At 50.1% G+C, this 20,276-nt stretch overlaps 2 protein-coding genes across 16 annotated transcripts in view; one reads left to right on the top strand and one right to left on the bottom strand.

Annotated features, from left to right (window-relative positions):
* Positions 1 to 15,578, bottom strand: part of MYO9A (myosin IXA) — a 156,537-nt gene extending 140,959 nt beyond the window's left edge. For 8 of the 14 annotated variants that reach the window (XM_015872529.3, XM_015872536.3, XM_015872540.3 and 5 more), the window contains exon 1: positions 15,379 to 15,526. The gene's annotated coding sequence lies outside the window, so the exon portion shown is untranslated. Of the gene's footprint in view, positions 1 to 15,378 lie in introns of all 14 variants that reach the window. The other 6 variants (XM_015872534.3, XM_085515949.1, XM_085515950.1 and 3 more) reach the window with 2 other exon arrangements.
* Positions 15,569 to 18,497, top strand: SENP8 (SUMO peptidase family member, NEDD8 specific). Of its 2 annotated transcripts, none has more exons than XM_015872546.2 (2): positions 15,569 to 15,604; positions 16,236 to 18,497. In XM_015872546.2, the coding sequence occupies exon 2, from the start codon at positions 16,279 to 16,281 to the stop codon at positions 16,951 to 16,953; it is 675 nt and encodes a 224-aa protein (XP_015728032.1). In that variant the 5' UTR covers positions 15,569 to 15,604; positions 16,236 to 16,278; the 3' UTR covers positions 16,954 to 18,497. The 2 variants fall into 2 exon arrangements, with proteins under 2 accessions (XP_015728032.1, XP_015728033.1); XM_015872547.3 differs by having other exon boundaries at positions 15,569 to 15,796.
* The last annotated feature ends 1,779 nt before the right edge of the window (positions 18,498 to 20,276 follow it).

Raw genomic sequence — 20,276 nt, 5'->3', positions numbered from 1 at the left:
TTTTCTGTTTTTTTTAAAAGCAGTTAAATGCAAGACCAACCCAGCTTCAGTAACAAGGATCTGAAAGGTCAGATAACAACAAAGCACAGTGAGCAGCCTGACTGGGACAGAGCCCGCATTGCTCAGACCCTGGGATGTGAACTGCCCTTTTCCTTTCAGCTTCTGCTATGCACACCCATTTCTCCCAATACTTTGCCAACTGCTTGTTCAGACACTGTACATTTGATCAGCTTACTCAAATGATCACGTCTTGAAACTAATCAGTCCCTTCTTCAGCCAGAGGACAACCTGCCTGCATCTAGCACCACTTCTGAGATAGGAGAAACCACATCCCTTCCAAATGAGATCCTGCTTTCTCCAAGCACATAAATCGGTTTTGCAATTTCAATTTCCAGGTAACTACAGCAATTTTACAAGGTCATTCTGGAATCTTTTACAAACCACGCACTGTGCAGCCTCAACCATCCCCTCAACCCCCCAAAATGTGAAGTTTTCCATTGTAAGCTGAATTAAATCCTGCAGCCATGCCTTGCTGCAGCAAATGCCCTTAGCAGCACAGGGAAGACCCAGCCTTTTCCTGAGATAGCACTGATCTTTGAAACTCACCACAACACTGCAGTATGAGTTCCTCTATTTGCAGTGATCGCCATCATAAAAATTAAGGCTCAGAAGTTGTTTGCCAAGGAAAGGTCACATTGGTGGAGTAAAGGGGGGGGGGGGGGGGAAAGAAATCCTGGTGCCTGAAGTGCCATCCTTCCCCTAAAGAGAAGTGGAGGTGTAAAACTCAAGAAAAAAGCAAATATCTCACTTGAAGCTTCTCTGAGGACCTCCTGCCTCCACCACCTGAAAACCAGAAAACGCACTGATATTGTGCAGTAAGATAAAACATATAAGCATTGTAATTATCTGCCCAGAGAGCATACGGCATGGAAATGAAACTGCCTTATATCCATTACCTTTGCTATGTGATGAGATCAACAGAAGGAAGCGTGAAAAAATGTTTAAAAATATGTTCAGTGTGGGATCACACAACTGAAGCACATCCATCATCAGGGTAATGTAATGGCACCAGGAAATGAGCTAAGTGAATTTCACATTGAAGCCCTTTTTGGTTTTTTTGAAGTGCATCTGTTTGGCTCATATCAACCTGACCCTCATCATCTAACTGGTTTTCATCTCAGACGTATGCATGTCAAGGATGCAAGAACATAAATCAAAACGGCTTCTTCGACAAGGCACTCATGGAAAACATGCCTGTGCTTCTCTTTTTGCAGCCCTGCTGAATAATCTGGATCCCAGCAGGTCCAAGCTGCAGCTCCCCATGTCAGTGGGCAGTGGATGAGATCTCACTTCAGGCTGACCCTTGATTGTCAGGTTTTGTTCGTTAGGACAAATGAAAGCAGCTGCTTTTTCACCCAGGTGGATGAGAGACACCGGAGCAAGCCAAGTACATCCACAAGGACAGTGGGTTCCTGCAGAGAATGCAGCATCCCCTGCCACTCACCTCCTGGGACCACTCAACAGTTCCACATTCAGAAACGAGGACAACACACCTCTAGGTGTGCTCACTGTGAAGCCAGGCAGCTACAGACCAACAAGCTAAGCACGTTTCTAGGGATTCCCAACAAAGATTCAAAGTGATCACTAGCTCAATTTTACAGTGGATGATGCAGGCAGAAGGCAACTCAAGCTGGAACAAGAAGATGCTGGGCAGCTTTAGTCCTACCAGTTCTGCGGGCAAACGTCCTCAGAAGCATTGGTGAAAAGAAAACCAGGCAAAGGTCCCGGCACTTGGAATTCATGTAAGGTTTTTGTTTTTATTCATACTAAAAGAATTCTGAAGTACTTCCCCCCAAATCACCCAAGCTGATGACTGCTTTGTACATCAAGCCAAGCAACCACCTCCAGCATGCTGATCTGGTTACTGATTTCACCAATCTCTACATGACTTTTCTTAAACTTTCAGTTCTCTCGCCTCTCCGAGGTTAAGTAGGTTCATTAGCCCTGCATCACATCCTGAGCAAAGCACCAGCATGAGCTGACAGAACAGAGAAGTATTCAAATCACCAAGTGACGGCACTAGGACACTTAAAGCATGAATGAGGAGAAAGGTAAAACTGATGAGGTTGGCAGTTTTGGCAAGGGAGTATGTTAAAAAAAAAAAAAAAAAAAAAAGAACAAAATAAACACCATCACTTCATGGGTTGAGTTCCAATGGTTAGGAAGAGAGAACAAGAGGGAACTTTCCAAAGGAAGTCCTGGTGCTGCTTTGAAAAGGATTGCCCTGTGCCATAAAGCTTGGACAAGAGTTGTATACAAGAAAAAGAGGAAAACTCATCTGTCTGAATCACCTGTGCCTCAGCACGGCTCTCTCCAAACAGCTGCAGGATCACCTCTGGAAGCAAATTTCTCTCTTTTCCCACACCAAAAAAAACTCACATCACAACCTCCAGCTCCCTGGTAGCACCTGCACCTCACTGGTGCTCAGCCTCAGGGATATCCAGGCTCAGGCCGCAGGGTGGACAAGAGTTTCATGTGCAATGACAACAGATTGCTGGTGCCCCCCTCCATCCTCCTCCCCAGCAGGTTGCTGGGCTGTGGAGGCAGGAATGAACGAGCTGTGCATATTTCAGACACGCTGCTGGAAAGCTCAGGCTGACGTGGAGCAGCCCGCAAACACTGGATTCTTTATGCATTTTCTGCACACACGTCGTAGGCAGCACCAGAAATACTGTACGTACAGAAAAATGTTTCACTCGTGTGATACAGAAGGGCTCTCGGTGCTGACCAGCCAAATCTGGCTTGGCTCGGGGCAGGAGTGCTTGCTCTATGATAGGGGCAATTCAGGAGCACAGATAAGTTTGTTCTCTGTGGATAAATAACCTGCACTCAAGCTCAGCCACTGTATCTCAGTGAAGGATAAAGACCTTGGTGGTAACACGCTAATATTTGTCTACTCGCTTATCATACAGAAGCCTTATTACCAAGGCTAATTGAGGCAGAGATTAGATTTCACGTGTGAAGGAACAGACAATAGCATCAGATAGGCTTTGAATACCAGTAAATAAGATAAATGCAGTGAGTTTTCCCCTTAACAATGCCTCCAAAGAGCAATGAAAGGACACAGCAGAGCAGGCAGACAGGCAGACCACCAGAACAACCTGAATGCACCCCAGTGATTTCCATGTCTCCAGTACTCACGTCTATTCTAACTTCCTCTTAGTGCTGCCAAGCCACGCACATTATTAGCGTGTCGTGTTTCTTCTATTAAGAAGCTGCAGTGCTTTCTTTTATCCTCACCTCTTCATGCAGATGTCCAAGCAGCTACAATTAGGTCAAGCCTTAATACAGAGGTCTTAAAATTCCTCTTCTTGTAGGCAAAGAGCTGAAAATGGGCACTTTCCCCCCCAACAATGAGACCTCAGCTTTCCCTTAAGCCCAGTGCTCCTATTCTTGCAAGAGCAAGTGCATTACACGTGGAGCCCTGAGACACGCTCAGCCTTCACCGCTTCCTGTCCAGAGCATGCGGCTGAACGCAGAGCAGGAAGGAGGAGGCTCAATGTGAGTTCCCAGGGCACAAAAAGGGTCCCTGCAACAGCAGACGACCTGCGCAGTGAAAGCACCGTCGTGTCCCTGGCCCCACACACAGTCCTCAAAAACAAGGATTCTCAGCAGGTTTCATTTGGTTTTGCTTTCCTAAGCAAAACAATGAAAACCACCCCAGTACCTCCAAATGAATAAAGTAGCCAATAAATCAGGAGAACAAAAGCACTTAGTTTTGGCTCATCTTCCACCAAAGCTCAATGCCCCCACTGCAGCAACATGAAGGAGAGCAGAAGTTGCAGGCAGCACTGGTCCCAACCCGCTATCGCGCTCAACTGTGCCATCCCAGCCCTAGAAAAGGAAAAAGCTAATCCTCCTCAACACTTCATCATATTTCATTGCATAGACATCACCTCACTTTGCTTGGCCAGCAGCAACTACAAATAGCCTACAGGAAGCCACTAATTTCCTGAAAAGAGGGTTAACTCAGAATCATAGGAAACAGAGACAACTGAAGCTGGTTCTAACACTTGGACAAGGCTCAGCATGTCAGGGGAGGAAAGAAAAGGCTGATCAATCACAGTGCAGGACCTGACCAGAGAACTGAAACCACACAGAATTAAAGACCCCAGTTCATACAAATCGTTAGCACAGACCTAACAAAGCACTGTGAAGTATCTTCTCCAGCACACACACCAACTGAAAAGCACAGCATGTGCTTGGGCACAGTTTTAAAGTAGAACTGCCTAAAGACTGCCCAGAAACCTCAGTCAGGGGGAGAAACAGAGCTATTTTGAGTGCCAGAGATTCTGAGCTTCTCACAAATATAAGAGTATCTCGTGATGAAATGCTCTCACCTAAACCATTGCTTCAGCAACTGAACAGTAGAAGAAAGAACCACAGGTTGAGCCACAGAAATAACATTTGACTTCTCGTTCGACTCTGCTTCCAGGAAGGCACACGCTTCGTCGCTGCAGATCTTCAAATACCACCAAGTTTATACTGCATTCTGCGCTAACAGCGTAAAAATACCACTGCTCAGGAACTCAGCAGTGCAGGGAGATCTCTCCTGCTTGTTCAAACACTTACCAGCAGTTGTGCTGACAGATCAGAGGCAAGTGGATAAGAGCTCCAATGCTGTTACTGCCAATCACTTTGCCCAAATCACCAATGCCCAAAACCACATCTATTTGTTGGGTTTGTCTGTTTGCTGTTTTAGCACACAAAATAGTGAAAATAAATGTTTTTCCCTTTCATCCACACCTGTAGAACTCCTGTCTCAAGCACTAACCTCAGCTGCAGGTGTAGCTTCCCAATGATCACAGCAACCTTATCCCGCCTCAACTTGCCAGAAAGCTGCAGCAAAAATACATCTGTTTGTGTTGTTTTTTCTTGTTTATAACGTCTACATCGCTCTTCGCTTGCAACCTCATACATTCTTACTGTTTTAATTTTACATTTTTATCAGCATCTTTAAGGCTCTTCCTCTTGTATAACTTGAGATCACTATCAAGAGGGTGACTCTGCCAGCTCAGGATGCCAATCTCCATTTCCAGCCCATTAAGAAGAAAACAGCGCCCACTTTCATCATTTTCCAAGAGTCTCCCTTCACACAGCTACAGAAGCAGCCTCTAAGCATTTATGCATCCCTTCCACACTCTCTCAGGCTTTTCCCTTCTTTGCATGACACCTACTAAACAAAATCACACAGCGAGGGCTGGAGGCGTGCCGAGACCCCACATCAACCCAAAGCTGCCTGCTGCTGTTCCACTGTCCTCCTGACAGGTCCTGTGGATGCACCTGAAATGATGAAGCTGTTTGCAACAGGTACTGTCTTTCTTATGTAAGAGCCCCTGGGATGTAACTGGCTCCAGCTGCATCTTTCCCTGGTGGCATCATGGTTAAGTTTCTCCTGGTGGAGCTGCCTTCCTCAGGATACATAAGCTTCTGGAAAAACACAAACTGTTTGGAAGTTTCAAAGCAATCTTGGTTTTAACTGTAATGAGAGAGAAGCCTCTGTACTTTTAGTTTGACCAGAAGAATGAAGGAGAGAATGGGAAAAACCTCTGCTGTTATTGTAGTCCTGATGAGAGTGGTATCTCCACCTGTACCTTCATGAGAAGGCAATAAAAACTACCATTTTTTACCTGACACACTAAGCTTGGAAACAGAACCAAAACCCTAAACGTGAGCTCTACAAACACAAGAAAATAGAAGCAGAAAAGCCATTCTACTCTGTGATATCCTTCTGGATCTCAGTGGTGCTCTTCCAACCCGCCCCTAGGTAGGCATGATGCTCTGGATGAGAAGATACCAGAAGCCCTTCTCCACCTGAAGACAAACTGCCAAGAGTTTATCAAGAATTTCCCTGAGAGACGGACTCATCCTGCACATGAAAGGTTCCAGGACAAGAAAAACAGCCTTCGCTCAAGGAAAAGTCCTGGTTAACTCCGGTTTGAAAGCACGGGCTGGTGCTTTGATGCGCTGCCAGCAGTCGCCTCCAGCAAGGAAGCCTGAGATGAGTCACAGCACCAGCAGAAGGAACTTGCCAATCTGGATTGAAAAGCAGGAACAGAACTTTGCATTTTCTCCCCGCTTTTCCTCCTCGCTCTGCCATATTCATTCCTGCACAGTAATTCTGAGTAATTGCATGCTGCAGACCAGCAAAAGAGAAACACACCGCAGAGGCAGGGAGGATCTGCCAAGCAGCGCTTTCTTTTTTTCCTAAAAGGAGAAAAATTGAGACAAGATTGTGTTAAAGGTCCAAAGGGTTTTTACCAACTTGTACGAATTCCAGTCTGCATTACAGTTTATTGCATTCCACACCTGCAGAACTACAAGCCAAAAGCTCACACTGCTTCTGCATCGCCTCTTTAAATACTATTTCCCCTAATCTGAGTTAGTTCATACATAAAACCAGAAAGAAGCTTCTCAATCCCAAAAACAACCTCAAGAAAAAGAAGTGTAGCCCCGGTCTGCTCACAGAGTAGGGACAAAACACGTCCCAGATTGATCCACTTTCCATTCACAGAAAACATATGGCTGAAAGCAGTCTTTCTTTTCTGAAATACTGTATTTTAGACTGAAAACCATCCCACGGTTCTTTCATCACACCAGATCCCTATTGCTCATCGTTTGAGAGCCGTGCATCCCCTTGCCTCGTTCAAACCACTGTCCCAACCTACTGCAATTCAAAACTCTACTGAAGGAACAGCAGTACCAACACATCTTCGGTCTTCCCAGCTCCACTTGGCAATGCTGGTAACAGAATTACTAATTCAACACATTTCTTATTTACAACCAACCAAAACTGTAAATATCATCTGCTGCTCCAGAAGAGCATTTGCAATCTCACTCCGTGTGCCCTGATTGTTTTATCTATCCAGCTCAACTAGTAATTTAAAGGAAACTGTGCTGGATGCTCTAATTGACCCTGTTCCCTTCCTTCCCCAGTCTGTCTCTATAATTAGTCCTTTTCCAGCTCAGCCTCGCAAACAGCAACAAGACCTTGTGCAGCCACACCCTGCAGACCACAGCAACTGGCTCACATTGTATGACCAGATCAGCATGCGGACCAGCTGCTTTGGGACACAAGAAGTAGGGAAAAAAAGCCCCAAAACAGCAAGAATGAATGTACCTCCATCACCTTCCAGTGTGAAATGTGGCAGCCGACCCAAAGAAAAACGTCACTTGCAACGTTCATCTGTTGGGCATCCCTCCTAAGAATGTGAGCCAAAGCAATAAGTATTGCTTTTATTGCTAATAAATAAGCTCACCTCAAAGTAAAATCCAGTTGCACAACTAGCACTGAACTCACATTCGTATGACATGCACCACTTCATATCTGAACACACAGAGAACGATGCAGCTATGCATCCAGTAAGGCACCAGGAGGACCCACACCTTATTTGCTTCAGGAATTGGAAGGCACGTAGAGAATGAGGAAGGAAAATAAAACATGAAAAAAATAGTCTTATCAGCAACCAAGAAGTATTTGCTTCCCCCCTTGCTGCTACAATAGGCTGACCAACGTTTTCTTTATGCTCAGGTATGGGTGCAGCAAAGAGCAGCTTTCTGCTCCCATCTTCCCATTGGACTCTGCAGCTTCGAACCCTTTGCCACCATCCTGCACACAGAGTGCACCGCAGGGCGCTTTGTCTCACAGAGCTTTCTGAAGATGCATTAGCATCACTGCCTACTTGCTGTCTAATTGCAGCTGAGACTGAAATCCTCCTCTTCAAATTCATCAGCACACAAGCTAAATATGTATGATTCTAGCATTTCAGAGCTATAGCACACAAATCTGCATACTTCCAGAACTACCCCCACAGCACTCACTGATTTCAAAATGAGGTTTTTAGCTTTGTGAAACATGAAGATTGCACAGAGTGGAATCCTAAAGGACTGCCAGTGGAAAATGCCCCACACTGCCCAGACTCAGGCTCGCCCCGCGCCACTAAAACCTTTATAATTACATGTCACAGCTCAATTTTCACACAGGGTGAGAGCCAGAGCCCATCTACTTTTCTCTATGATCAAACCAGACATGCTTCTAAGTACAGATTAATTCCATCTCAAGTGGGAAGATTCTCACCTTTGTCTCCCTCCTGCTTCAGAAGTCTCTGTGCTTGTAACTCCGCAATCTACATCTGCAAATCTGCCAACCTCGTATCTTAACATAAAAATGCCCAACACAGCCTCAGTTATGAATGAACACAGAGAATGAGAGAAGAAGGAAGAGTAGTGATGGTGGGAGAAGGTTGAGACCTCATTGCAGCCTTCCAGTACCTAAAGGGAGCCTACAAACAGGAGGGGAATCAACTCTTTACAAGGGTAGATAACGGCAGGACAAGTGAAAATGGTTTTAAGTTGAGGGAGAGGAGATTTAGGTTGGATATCAGAGGGAAGTTCTTTATCAAGAGAGTGGTGAGGTGCTGGAACAGGCTGCCCAGAGAGGCTGTAGATGACCCATCCCTGGAAGTGTTCAAGGCCAGGTTGGATGAGGCCCTGGGCAGCCTGATCTGCTATTAGATATGGAGGTTGGCAGCCCTGGCTGCGGAAGCTGGCCAAGACATTGATCCTTGAGGTCCCTTCCAACCCAAGCCATTCTATGCTTCTATGAAAAGAAGAAAACTCCTCCCTCATTGAAAGCATATGCTCAGCCTCATCTTAAAATCAACTCCAACATCCCCATGCAGCTGTAAACAATGCTTTATAATGGACACACCAGTATGACTTCACTGCAGTGGTCACTCCTCCTGCTCATCCTGCAGCATCTTGTCTGGAGACATGATGAGTCTGACATAAAGAAGCTCGAGGGCTCTGAGAAAAGGTCACATCAAGATGCAGAAAAGCGCATTCTGCAAGCAGGAATTCTGACATTTAGAAATTTAAATGGCAGCTGACAGGAGTGTCATCAATAACAGCAGGATCTAAACCTGTAATGATTCTTCACCTAAGGAAAACTGTTCATGCTTTTTGGATACTTGTCCCCCCTGCCCCCTGTAAGAAAAGCACGCAGCCTAATGCCCCCAGAAAACCGACGCAGAAGGAGAGGAAGACATTCCAGATCAAAAGCTTTTTGAGTCCGTACTCAAGTAGATTCAACTCATAAAGCACACAGGAAAAAAATGCACCCGAAACGCTTTAAATCCATGTCTACACGTTGAGTTTTAATTTCAAAAGCCCCTTTTTTATTTGAATGAAGAAGCGCTCCTTCAAGGATTTCACTTATACTAGAAATAAACATAATGCAAGAGACAAGATTGCAATCTTCCCACCAAGCAGCAGACATGGAGCTTTAACTTGAGGCTTAGGTGAGGCTTTTTTATGTATAATTGGAAGTCGTCCATATTCAGCACCAGAGAGCTCCCATCGGGGCCATCCATCACCTGCATGAAACTTCTCCCTCAGCTTTAATCCCAGCTTCCTCAGGTTCCTGGACAAACCAACCATGAGAGCAGTGTGAGTACTTACATGCAAGGAGGACAGCAGCACTAACGGGCAGCAAACCAGAAGAGGAAACCTTAACAGAGCACACAAACCCCAACAACTGAGCAGCTCTGCAACAGATGATGCTCTTCTTTTTCCCCTGCTCCAGTTTTCAGATATCTTTCCTAACCGTAAAGACATGAATCGATGAATTCTTAGCACCACAAGACGGTATGCCCTTTGCTGGTCATTTTTTTGTCCTGTATTCCATTGTTTTTCCCCCATTCACTGGGTGTTCTATTCATTTTCCCTCGTGTTCATCACATTGTTCACGGCAGCTGAATAGCAACTGCTCTGGAGTGGTATTTAAATGAAACAAATGGTGGCAGAGGGATAGGAACAGAACATGAGCTCATATACATACAGTGAATCTAAGCTTAGAAACTATACTTTCAAAGGCAAGCCTTTCGTTCCCATTTGGTAATTAAAAAGGGATTTGAGTGTGAAACAACACATACAAATCCACAGCACTTGTACAGAGTGGTAGGGGTAAGCAATGGGCAATCACTGCAAGTAATCTTGCTTGGTAATTTATTGCCTAGAGCTAAAATTACAGTCCTGCAAGAAGAAATAATACTGCTGAAGGTTAATAAATTCCTTAACCAAATCACTTCATGTAGCAGTGAGCTCAGAGATGTGTTTGGAGAAGCACCACCATCAGCCTTGAGCCAGGCCATGTGTTGCAGGGAATTTTACACTGCCTCAAGTGGAACGAGATGGGGGCAATGCAGAAAAAGTTACTTCTGGTTCAGAAAATCCTACCTACAGACTCCTCAAATTCCTTTTGGATAGTTCACTGTGATTTAGTCACTATCTTAAGATTCTGTACCAGCATTAAGTTCCCAACTAGCAACACGCAGCTTTCCACCTTCAGCTGGCAAGGAAACCCCCACGTTCCCCAGCACACAACCAACTGGCCTCAACATGACCTATTTCAAGCATTTCTGGCTCTGCCTCCACCCCTGTACTGAGCCCAGCCACAGAAGGCCCACACAAAACAAACCCTTTTCTCAGGGATTTATCTGCAGCAAGCAAACGTGACCTGACCTCTGCTCTGCACTGCCTCGCTATCTCGGAGCGTACCTCGGAGGCACGGGGAAGCATCTCCGGGTGAGATTATCCGAGGCAATGGCCGTGGTGAACCAGTCTGCTCCCCTGACACGAAATGCAAGTGTGTGCCTGTAAGGATTATCAGTGCAACAGTTTCCCCATGAAACACGGCAGGACAGGCACATCACGCGTGCCCTTCTTGCTCACTGCCGTGTTCCATCTCACTGCACGATGGCCCAAATCCAGAGCTGGCTGCCTCTCTGCTGCATCCTCCTCCGGCTCCAGCAAGCCCTGAGCCAGCACTACCTTTATTCCCTGATGAAAAGTAACAGAATAACAAAGCTCCTGCTTTGAAATGACGTCTGCCAAAATCCCTCTTCAAACAGGAGCTGTTCAGCTCTCCTCGCCACCAGGAGCGGCAACAGAACCAACGTAATTACCCTCCGTAATTACCCTCCACTCGCTGACTGATGGGCAAACTGGGGCTTCAACACACACACACAGCTCTTAATTCCTCAAAGAAATCTCCAAAAGGATGGTTTACAAACAGAACCTCGCTCTTCCAACAGCACTAATTCTGAAGCCTTAAAAGTTGCTCCACATCCTTTTAATCAAGCACTACATTTCCAATGATCCATTGCGTTCGATGCTTGGGTTTGCTTTTTGTTTTTTTGGGTGGTTGTTTTTGGTTTTTTTTTCTTTGCACCTAATGGGACAGCATTCCACAACCATTAAATCACCCCGTAACTCCTTCCAGGGGAGGCTGTTGTCCTACACACCCAACAAGCACAAACCAATGTAACTGTTCCTTACCTCAGACAAGTCTTGCAAAACTAAAACCAGCAGCATTATTGAGGGTTGTGCTCCAGCCTACACACCTACAAAAGAACAGTAGGCCCATGGAAGTCATCTAAAGTCAATATTTTAAGTCAACTGGTTTAAGTTCATCGCTCAAAACAAAACCAACACGGAGATGTGGGATACAATAAAAGAACTCTCGGCCATCTATCAAGAGCATTCGTTACATGGGTTGGCGTGGTGCATGTTTTTCCATGCAAGAATTTTTCCAAGATGGGTTAGACCCTCCGCTTCCATTAGCGCTCAGCCACCACCGGTTGACGCATGGTACCTGGGACCGCGCTCCTTTCTAAAGGACATTCAGCACAACCAACGCAATGCAGCCCTGAGATTTCAATGAGAAGCCAGCACAAAGGCTGTCAGGTTACCTGTGTTTGACAGACCAACATCCCGAGAGGGAGCGACTCTACAATGTCATTTTGCAGCTCACCAGGTGAGAGATTAGCAAATGAGATTCGTAACTGACAGAGAAGGCCATAGAAATGTTTCCTTTTTGTTGTTGCTGTTTTTAACATGAGTAAAGGCTTTCTCATCTTGCGGCTCTTGTCCCATTTCATTTCAAAGGCTTCACTCAGGCAGTCAGTCACAAAGGCAGAACGAAAACCAGAAAATGCAAGTGCACAAGTTGCCACTAATCCCCCTGCAGCCCACCACAGCGGCACGTGAGCCAGCAGCAGTGCCCCACAGCCACTGCAAGTCCCACCCCAAAGCCTACCAGGCTTCATCAAAAGTCCGATGATTAACAACAGCCATCAGGAGGAAACCAATGAAACCCAGCAAACTTGGAAACAATTCTCGTTTGGAGGCTTTGCCTCCTTAGGGGAAGATGGGCTTGGGACAAGACCCAACCCCATCTATGACAAAGCACAGGGCTCTCAGAATACCCTGAAAGTGGCTGACAATGGACACCACCAGGCTGCTGAGCAAGTCAGAACCAGAGAGCTGATCCAGCTGAGAGCGATCTCCTTTCCCTCGGCCATTAAATGCAGCCAGCTCAGATCCGCTTTCAGCAGAAGCTGGCAGCTGGATCGGCTTAATGGCATCAGGACAGCGCGGTGCCAGCAGCACAGACCTGCGTGCATCGAGCGGAACGATGCGCTCCCATTGAAGCTTCCTGACCAAGGTCAGGGGTTGGGGATAACCCCGCTGTCCTCGGACTGAATCCATCTGAATCATGGAGCCCAGAGGTTCACTTCCCCTCCCACTGCCACCCAAAATGTTAAGGATGACCAATGCAAACCAGCAACTGCATGAGCAGGATTTTGGAGCAGAAGCTTCACTGTAAAGGAAAACATCTAGAAACAACAATACACAATTGGGCAGCATCGAGCTTGTGGTTTAAATGAACAAAAGCATTTCTCACACTTCTCATTCACCTGTAAGAGCTTCCCATAGGCACCTGCTACACGACTCCTCCCCACACACAGCTAACAGAGCTGGCATTTGAAGACATTGCAATCAGCTCAGGGCTTTAGACAACTGTAGGCCAGGAGATGTTCTCCTTTGGAACACTTTCTGAGGATGCGCAGTTTGCTGAGCTTGCTTTTAGATTTTCAGCTTCCCATACACACAGGTTAAAGCACTCACCACAATCACACAAGCAAGAAACGTAACACCGTGATGTACGTACGACCTGCCGAACACAGCAGCAAGGTAACACTGAGTCCAGCAGAGAAAACGAAGCCTATAGCATTTACTTTTTATCTCCTGCATCGTCTTCTGTCAGGAGACTCCCAGTTTACACAGCTAAGTCCCGGACACCTGTGCTTTCCAACAGCTACCCAAACCTACAGACAAATCCTACTAGCAGCAAACAAACATCCACAATCACAACCCCAATGGGGATGCGGTGGTGATGCTCTGCATTCCCCCTTGCAGCCATCGAACCTGAGAGCGCAGCACAGCGTTTGCAAACGCCAACACGTAGCAGGAAGTGCGAGCAATGTGCGGGCTGCTGCTCGTAGCCAGGAGCCTTCCAGACACAGGCAAAGATCTCTCATTATCTGGCTCTTGCCTGAAGGAATGCTCGAGAACGTATCAAATTTGCAAACTTTAAGCCACGTTTACTTTCAGAAAAGAAAGAAATCCCGTTCACTTAAGAGGGAGTGAGGCAAATGTAAGCATGCAGGACCGCAGCCTGAGAAAATCAGGCAGCTCTTTTAAACCTGCACAGAATGAGCTCCTGACACGGAGCCCTGTGTGCAGCCCTGCCCCCCCGGCTGCACTGCTCGCTGCTGTCAGCCTGGCAGAGGGCAGCCCACCCCTCCGTGCAGCAGCCAGCAGCCCTCCTGCAGCACTCGGTTCGTGGCAGTGCTGCTCAGGGCTTCACACGCAGAAGGAACTGTGATTCTGTGTTAGTTATAAAGGAGCTGGGAGCAGGAATCTACAAATCCCGTCAGACCAGATATGACACTTCAACAGCAAGGCTCGGCAGCACTGCTTCCCCCTGATAAATGTACATTCACAGCAATTACACCCAGCGGTTTGAACAGGACCCTGCTCCGTCGGTGCGGTGCCAGGCAGTGGGGACGAGGAGTGGTGCTTCCCTGTGCTCGCAGCACTCCCCCTGTTGACTCACGGGCGAGTCGGAGGATCCCTACCAGGATCCTGGGGATCCGGAGACATCCCTGGGGAAATCAAGGGGCAGGCAATGAGGAGCTGCGGTGCAGCCGCACCTCGCAATGGGCAGCACTGAGGCTGCACAGGTAACCCCGGGTTTCACGTTTCCCAGGCGCCTGACCTCACATGCTTAACATTCTCAGAGATTTTCTTGCAGAAGGGCTGAACACTCACCAAAATGGCCACGGTAACGATAACTCAGGAAGGTGACATTTAGGTGTTCATTGGAACGCGAGAGAAAGAAGCTCAGTATCAGCATGAGAGACAACAGCTACGGCTGCCCCAGATGGGCACAGAACACAATGCCTGACCATGGGCTGTTCATCCAACACACCATCCTCACTGCTGCACCATGAGCATCACGCCGTGCCAACTGAGCAGGGGACAAAGCTGCTGGGCCGTGTGTCACATCGCTCAGCTGTGCCAGTCCCAAACCTCACAGAGAAGAGCAGGGCCAGGAGCGAGGTGAACCTCTGCCATCATCACTATGGGATGCGGCTCCCACCTCCTGCTCTGTGCTGCCAGGACACCGAGCTGCCGACACCTGCGAAGCACAGCGCTGTGCAGGGCCAGCGGGGATGGCTGGGGGGAGGGAGCAGCAAAATTCCTCCTGGATTTTGGAAAATTCCAGAAAGAGACGGTGCCCAGAGTGCAGCCTGAAAGTAATGGGGGCAGGGGGTGACACGGGGACGGGAGAACTGGGGTGGAAAGGGCCACACAGGGGTGGGAACAGAGATAAAGGGCTGCTTGCAGCGACAAGGAGGGGAGGATGCAGAAGGTATGGGGAGAATATTGACACGGGGGGATACAGACACGGGTGGGAACATGAACACGGGTGGGGCTGGGGGGCTGACAGAGGGCAAACCAGCGGCGGTATAAGGGCGAGTAGAGAAGGTGCGGGGCCGCATACAGACGCGGGGATGGAGGCGTAGTGCTGCTATACGCAGAAGGGCCGCACGCGGACGCGCCGTGCAGATGCAGGGCAGCCCTGCAGCCCCGGGGCCGCCCGCCGTCCCCGCCCGGCGCGGCTCGGACCGACCCTGGGCACGGCCGGGGGCGCAGCTCGGAGCCGCTGGGAGCGGAGCCGCCGCCCGTTCCCCGTGCCGGGCTGTGCGGACACGGAGCTCCTCGTCCCGCCTCGCCCCGCTCGGCTCCCGGCGCAGATGGCGGCTGTCAGCCCGCACGGACCGCTCCCCGCCGCCCCCCGCTCGCAACAAAGGCCCCACCGCGCCGGGGCGGGGGGTACCGCGATACCCCCCCACCGCCCCTCACCGCACCCGTCCCCTCCCGGCCGTGACTCCGCCGCTCGGTGCTCACCTGGCCCCGGGTCTCGCCGCGGGTGTGACCGCTCAGCAGCGCGGGGGGCGGATCGCGCCGCTCTGAGGAGCGCGCCGCCACCGGGACGGACCGGGAGCGCGGGGAGCGCGAGGAGCCCGGCCCGCCCCGCACGGCCCCGCCTGGCCCCGCCCCGCACGGCTCGCGTTACGACACCCCGCCGCGCTGCTTTACGGCGGCGCCCGGTAACCGGGCGATGAGGCGGCAGGTGAGCGGCGTCGCGCGGAGGGGCGCGGGGCGGCGGGAGCGGGAGGCGTGTGGAGCCGGGAGGGAACGGCCCGGCCTGTGCAGTGCCGGGCACACAGCGGCATAACGCCGGGCACACAGCGGCATAACGCCGGGCATGTCGCCGCTGGGAAGCAAGGCAGCGGGAAGGAGCTGTGGGGTTTGTGTGTAACGTGTGAGTGCGGCATGTGCCACACAGGGCCGGGCCGGCTGCTGCCCCGCGGTCTGCCGTCTCGGGCAGCGTATTTCTAATTGAAATCCGGGAAGCTGACGGTAACCGGCAGAATGCTTACCTGCGGTGAGCCCTGCTTTGGGGCAGACCTTCCTGCCTCACCGAATTAGCGGAATCCCAAGCAGGAAGCCAACGAGCTGCCCCACGGCACGGGGCTGCTTCGTGTGTCACCCTGTGGGGCCTCAGTTCCCTTCAGTCACCGCTGCTGTGCTCAGCCTGCACAGGACACGCACCCAGCACAGCACCGTTATGGTGCCAATGAGGATCCTTCAAATACAGCTCTGTGAGACTCAGCCTGCTGCCTGCTGCCTGCTGGGAAGGGACGTGGGATGTTTGTGGCTCTGTACCTTGTCAAAGCTGTCAAACCTTTTCTGTTTTCCAGCTTGTGAAGTGTCCCAGAGCACGGTGGCCCCACTGGGTGCAGGATGGACCCTGTGGTTCTCAGTTACATGGACAGCTTGCTGAGGCAGTCAGACGTTGCCCTGCTGGATCCTCCCAACTGGCTCAACGATCACATCATTGGCTTTGCCTTTGAGTACTTTGCCAACGACCAGTTCCAAGAATTTGGCGATCAGATTTCCTTTATCAGCCCCGAAGTGGCTCAGTTCATCAAATGTGCCCTTAGTCAGGAAGAAATAGCCATATTCCTTCAGCCTCTGGACTTGCTCCACAAGAAGCTGGTGTTCCTGCCCATCAATGATAACTCCAGCCAGGCAGCAGGGGGCACCCACTGGAGCTTACTGGTTTACTTCAGGGACAAAAAGTGCTTTGCCCATTATGATTCCCACAGCAAGTGCAACTCTGCCCATGCCAAGCAAGTGGCAGGGAAACTGGAGGCCTTTCTGGGGAAAAGAGGAGGCAAAGCAACCTTTGTGGAGGAGAAAGCACCGGCCCAGCAGAACAGCTACGACTGCGGGATGTACGTGATCTGCAATGCTGAGGTGCTGTGCCAGGGGTACTTCAGGGGACAGCAGGAGCCTCTGCTACAGCTCCTCACCCCTTCCTACATCACACAGAAGAGAAGCGAGTGGAAAGCTCTCATTACCAAGCTTGCACAGAAGTGTTCTGGGTGCTCCCAAGTCACTGCTCTCAGTGCCTGAGGGAGGCGCCCACACTCAGGATTTTCCCCTTGAGAAGAATGTAACCCCTTCAGCATGGTCACAACCCACAGTGCCCTCTTCACAAAGCCTTACTCTCCTCTGGAAGTCACCAGCCTTTCAGCTTCCCACCAATGAAGTCACTTGGCTTGCAAAGAAATCTCCCTGTCCGTGCTCATTTGTACACTTATTGCTGTGGCAAAATGGGGTGCTAAAGAGGCTTCACCTTTGCCCAGCAAGCAATGCACCCTCATTAGGTGGCTTTAATTATCTGGGGGCATTGCTGCTCCTGCCTGGTTTAGCAGTGCCCATTAAAGCTGAGCACAGAATGCTTTATTGTGGACAGCCCTCATCTGCACCTCCAGCTCCGGGTGTTTGCAGCGGCAATGCTGGAGTTCCCCCAAACACTTGACACTGAGATATCTCCAGTGGTCAGACTCAAAGGGAAATGCTGCAGTGAACTGCAGAACGGGGCAAAAATCAGTGTGCTACAGATAGCTACAGGCAGCTACTCCAGGCCTGTATGAAGGTAGCTTTACTTTTTTCTTCTTTTTTTTTTTTCCTCCTTCTCCACCCCTGCTTGTTCTGATTACACATTGAAGCTTCTAGAAGATGAGTAGGTGAAAAGGAAAACAACTGAGAATAACAGCTCCTAGGAAAGGAAGTTTAGTTGAAATGGAAAGCGATGCTCTGTCTTTGAAGTTGTTTTTCCCCTCATGATTTTAGGTCACCTCCATTTTGGGGGAGGGTACTGCACCATTCCTCAACCCTCGTTATCATTTGCTGTGCTTTCTGTAGCACAAAAACAGTTATATTACCCCAATTTAAAAAAAAAAAAAAGGACAAAAGGGGCAGAATTTGAGGGACAAAAGCCAAAGATATGTTGTATCTTATATGTTATGTCTCCTTGAAGCTCGAGATGGTGGTCCCCAATATCCCGTCACGATCGGCACGCTCAGAACATACAGGTGCCAACTGGATCGAGGAAATCCAGGCTAAAAACAACCCTCAGAAAGGCAGAGGGGTTCCTTTAACCTGCATCTCCCCACACATCCCATTTGCAGCACCAGCACAGCACAGCCATGGCCAGCTGTAGTGTGGGGCACAAGTGTCTTCAGCTCCCCTTGTTTTTAAGTAAGTAGATGCAGCCTGACAGACTGCTCCAAATACACACAGAACGGAGCTCCCAGCCGTTACCAAAGGCGAGCAGCCGGCAGCGTGCAGCTTTCCTCCCTGGGAAATCACTTCCACTGCTCAGATGGATTCAAACACCCCAAGCGGCATCAAGTCTCTTGCTGAGGGAATTTCCTTTGGAGCGAGGGTCCTGCGTGGCCATTCTCCAGGTGACACCTCTGCACCCCACAGTGCAGTCACTTCTCAGAGATTCTGCAGATGAGCTGCATGTTTAATGCCAACAAATACTTCTGTCTGGTGCGACAGCACTAACTCCCCATCTGCACCCAAACAGGAGGAGTGGATGAAGGAATAGAACTCCTGGGTCTCTTCTTTCTTGGGAGAACCACAAATAAAACTTAAAGTAAAACTTGCGCTTGACTGAGTCGTGGTATTTACACCAGCACCTATCAGCACAGCGGTGCCCAGCTGTCCCACCCTATGTTCCTGCACATTGTACTGGGGGCTCTGACCTGCTGCTGGAGTCCTCCACTTCCCAGTCACCGCTCCTGCAGCTGGTAAAGCAAAGTGGCACTGCAGCAAGCACAGGAACTGCGTGGTGTGATCAAGGTATTGCTTTAGGGGGGGATTTAGAGCAGAGTGGGCAGAGGGGAGGCTGTGACCAGGCACTGCTGGGGGACATGAGGATCAGAGGTGGTGGGAGAGGGGCTTGTGGAGCACCTGTCTGAAGGCTGTGACACACGGCTGCCTCCCGAGCCACCTCTGTCCTGGAAGGAGGGCAGGGCTGCCAGAGATGGCCAGGCTGCCAAGGAGGATTGGTGCACCCTGAGCTTTTACGTGGTGTTTCTTTACACAAAGAAAAGCAAATAGGTCCAACCCGGGCGTCATCGAGAGCAAACAGGCACAGAGCAGGCAGGCAAACACCTGGAGGAGAAAACAGTCTGTTTCCAGCAGAAAGGAGCCCAGGCCTTGAGGAGCAGCACCCCACCATGGGTGGGATCCATCCTGGGACCCCATACAGATGGTGCTGCAATGCAAGCACCAAGCTGGGCACACAAGGTGAGATAATATCAAACCTCTAACACTCATTTTTGGGCAACGAGCAACATTGTGAGGCCAAGCACCAACATCTTTTAATGAGAGAAATCCTAAACCTTCCCTGCAAACCTGTATGGAAGGCTGAGGAAAGCAGGAGTGGTTAATTCCCAGTGCTGGGACACAGAAGAAGCTCCTGCAGAGGGTTCTGCTTGGAGTGCCCACGTGCACACCTCACCTCCACGTGAGGACGCGTGTCCTGCTGCGTGTCCTGCTGCAGGGTGTTTGCAGAGCAGGCAGTGCCCTGCGGCTCCAGCTGGGCCCCTCACCTTCAGGGCTGGAGAACAACACAACTCAAAATGTGGCTTTGCTTTTTGCTTGGTGGCAGTGAGCCATGGTTACGTACTTCCTATTTTGCTCTTCTTCTACCCAAGACAAAACCATTTGCCTGGAGTTCGGGCCCCAAACACGCTCCTCACTGAGCTAAAACCAGCCAGAACTGCGCAAACACAAGGAAGTAATCCCAAAGAGAGCTCGCACTGCACAGAACCACTTCGAGTCCCTGAAGGAATCACCATCGAACGGAGCTGACGAGGGTCGCCCCGCTTTGTCCTGTGCCCCAGGGTCAGCGCGATGCCGGCAGGGACGTGGGCAGGGGCTGCTCCAGGAGGAGGAGGAGGCGGCTCAGCCCATCGCACCCGGCCGCGGTCCCCAGGCGGCTCCTGCCGCTGCCGCAGCACCGATCCCGCAGCCTTTGCTGCCACCTGGCGTAGAACCCGGCCCTGGCACATTCCGCCTCGGATTACCCCAAAATCTGTCCTGACCCCATCAATTAGAGACAAATGCTGGGAGATCCGTCCAGATCCCTGCGGACCCGTTATGGACCCGTTATGGCGCTCACCCGGCGCTGGAGGAAGGACACAGAGTGCCCCCACGAGCACACGGTGTCTCCTGGATGGGCACACAAGGTGACACCACCATCCAAAGGGACACCACCATCCCCGGCCACGGCACAGGGACAGCCACGACCACCCCAGCACTAAGCCAGGACAGGCCTCACGTAGCCATGTCCTCACCCTGTGCACCCAGAGGACACATCCAGGAGCACCGAGCATCCCTCTGCAACCCCGGCACCAACACCAGGATGCTCACGGCAC

This window comes from Coturnix japonica, chromosome 14 (assembly GCF_054131305.1).
Source record: "Coturnix japonica strain WE chromosome 14, WE-NBRP24, whole genome shotgun sequence".
NCBI lineage: Eukaryota > Metazoa > Chordata > Aves > Galliformes > Phasianidae > Coturnix > Coturnix japonica.
Note: the sequence above shows the minus strand (reverse complement) of the source record. Positions and strands in the feature narration are given on the sequence as shown.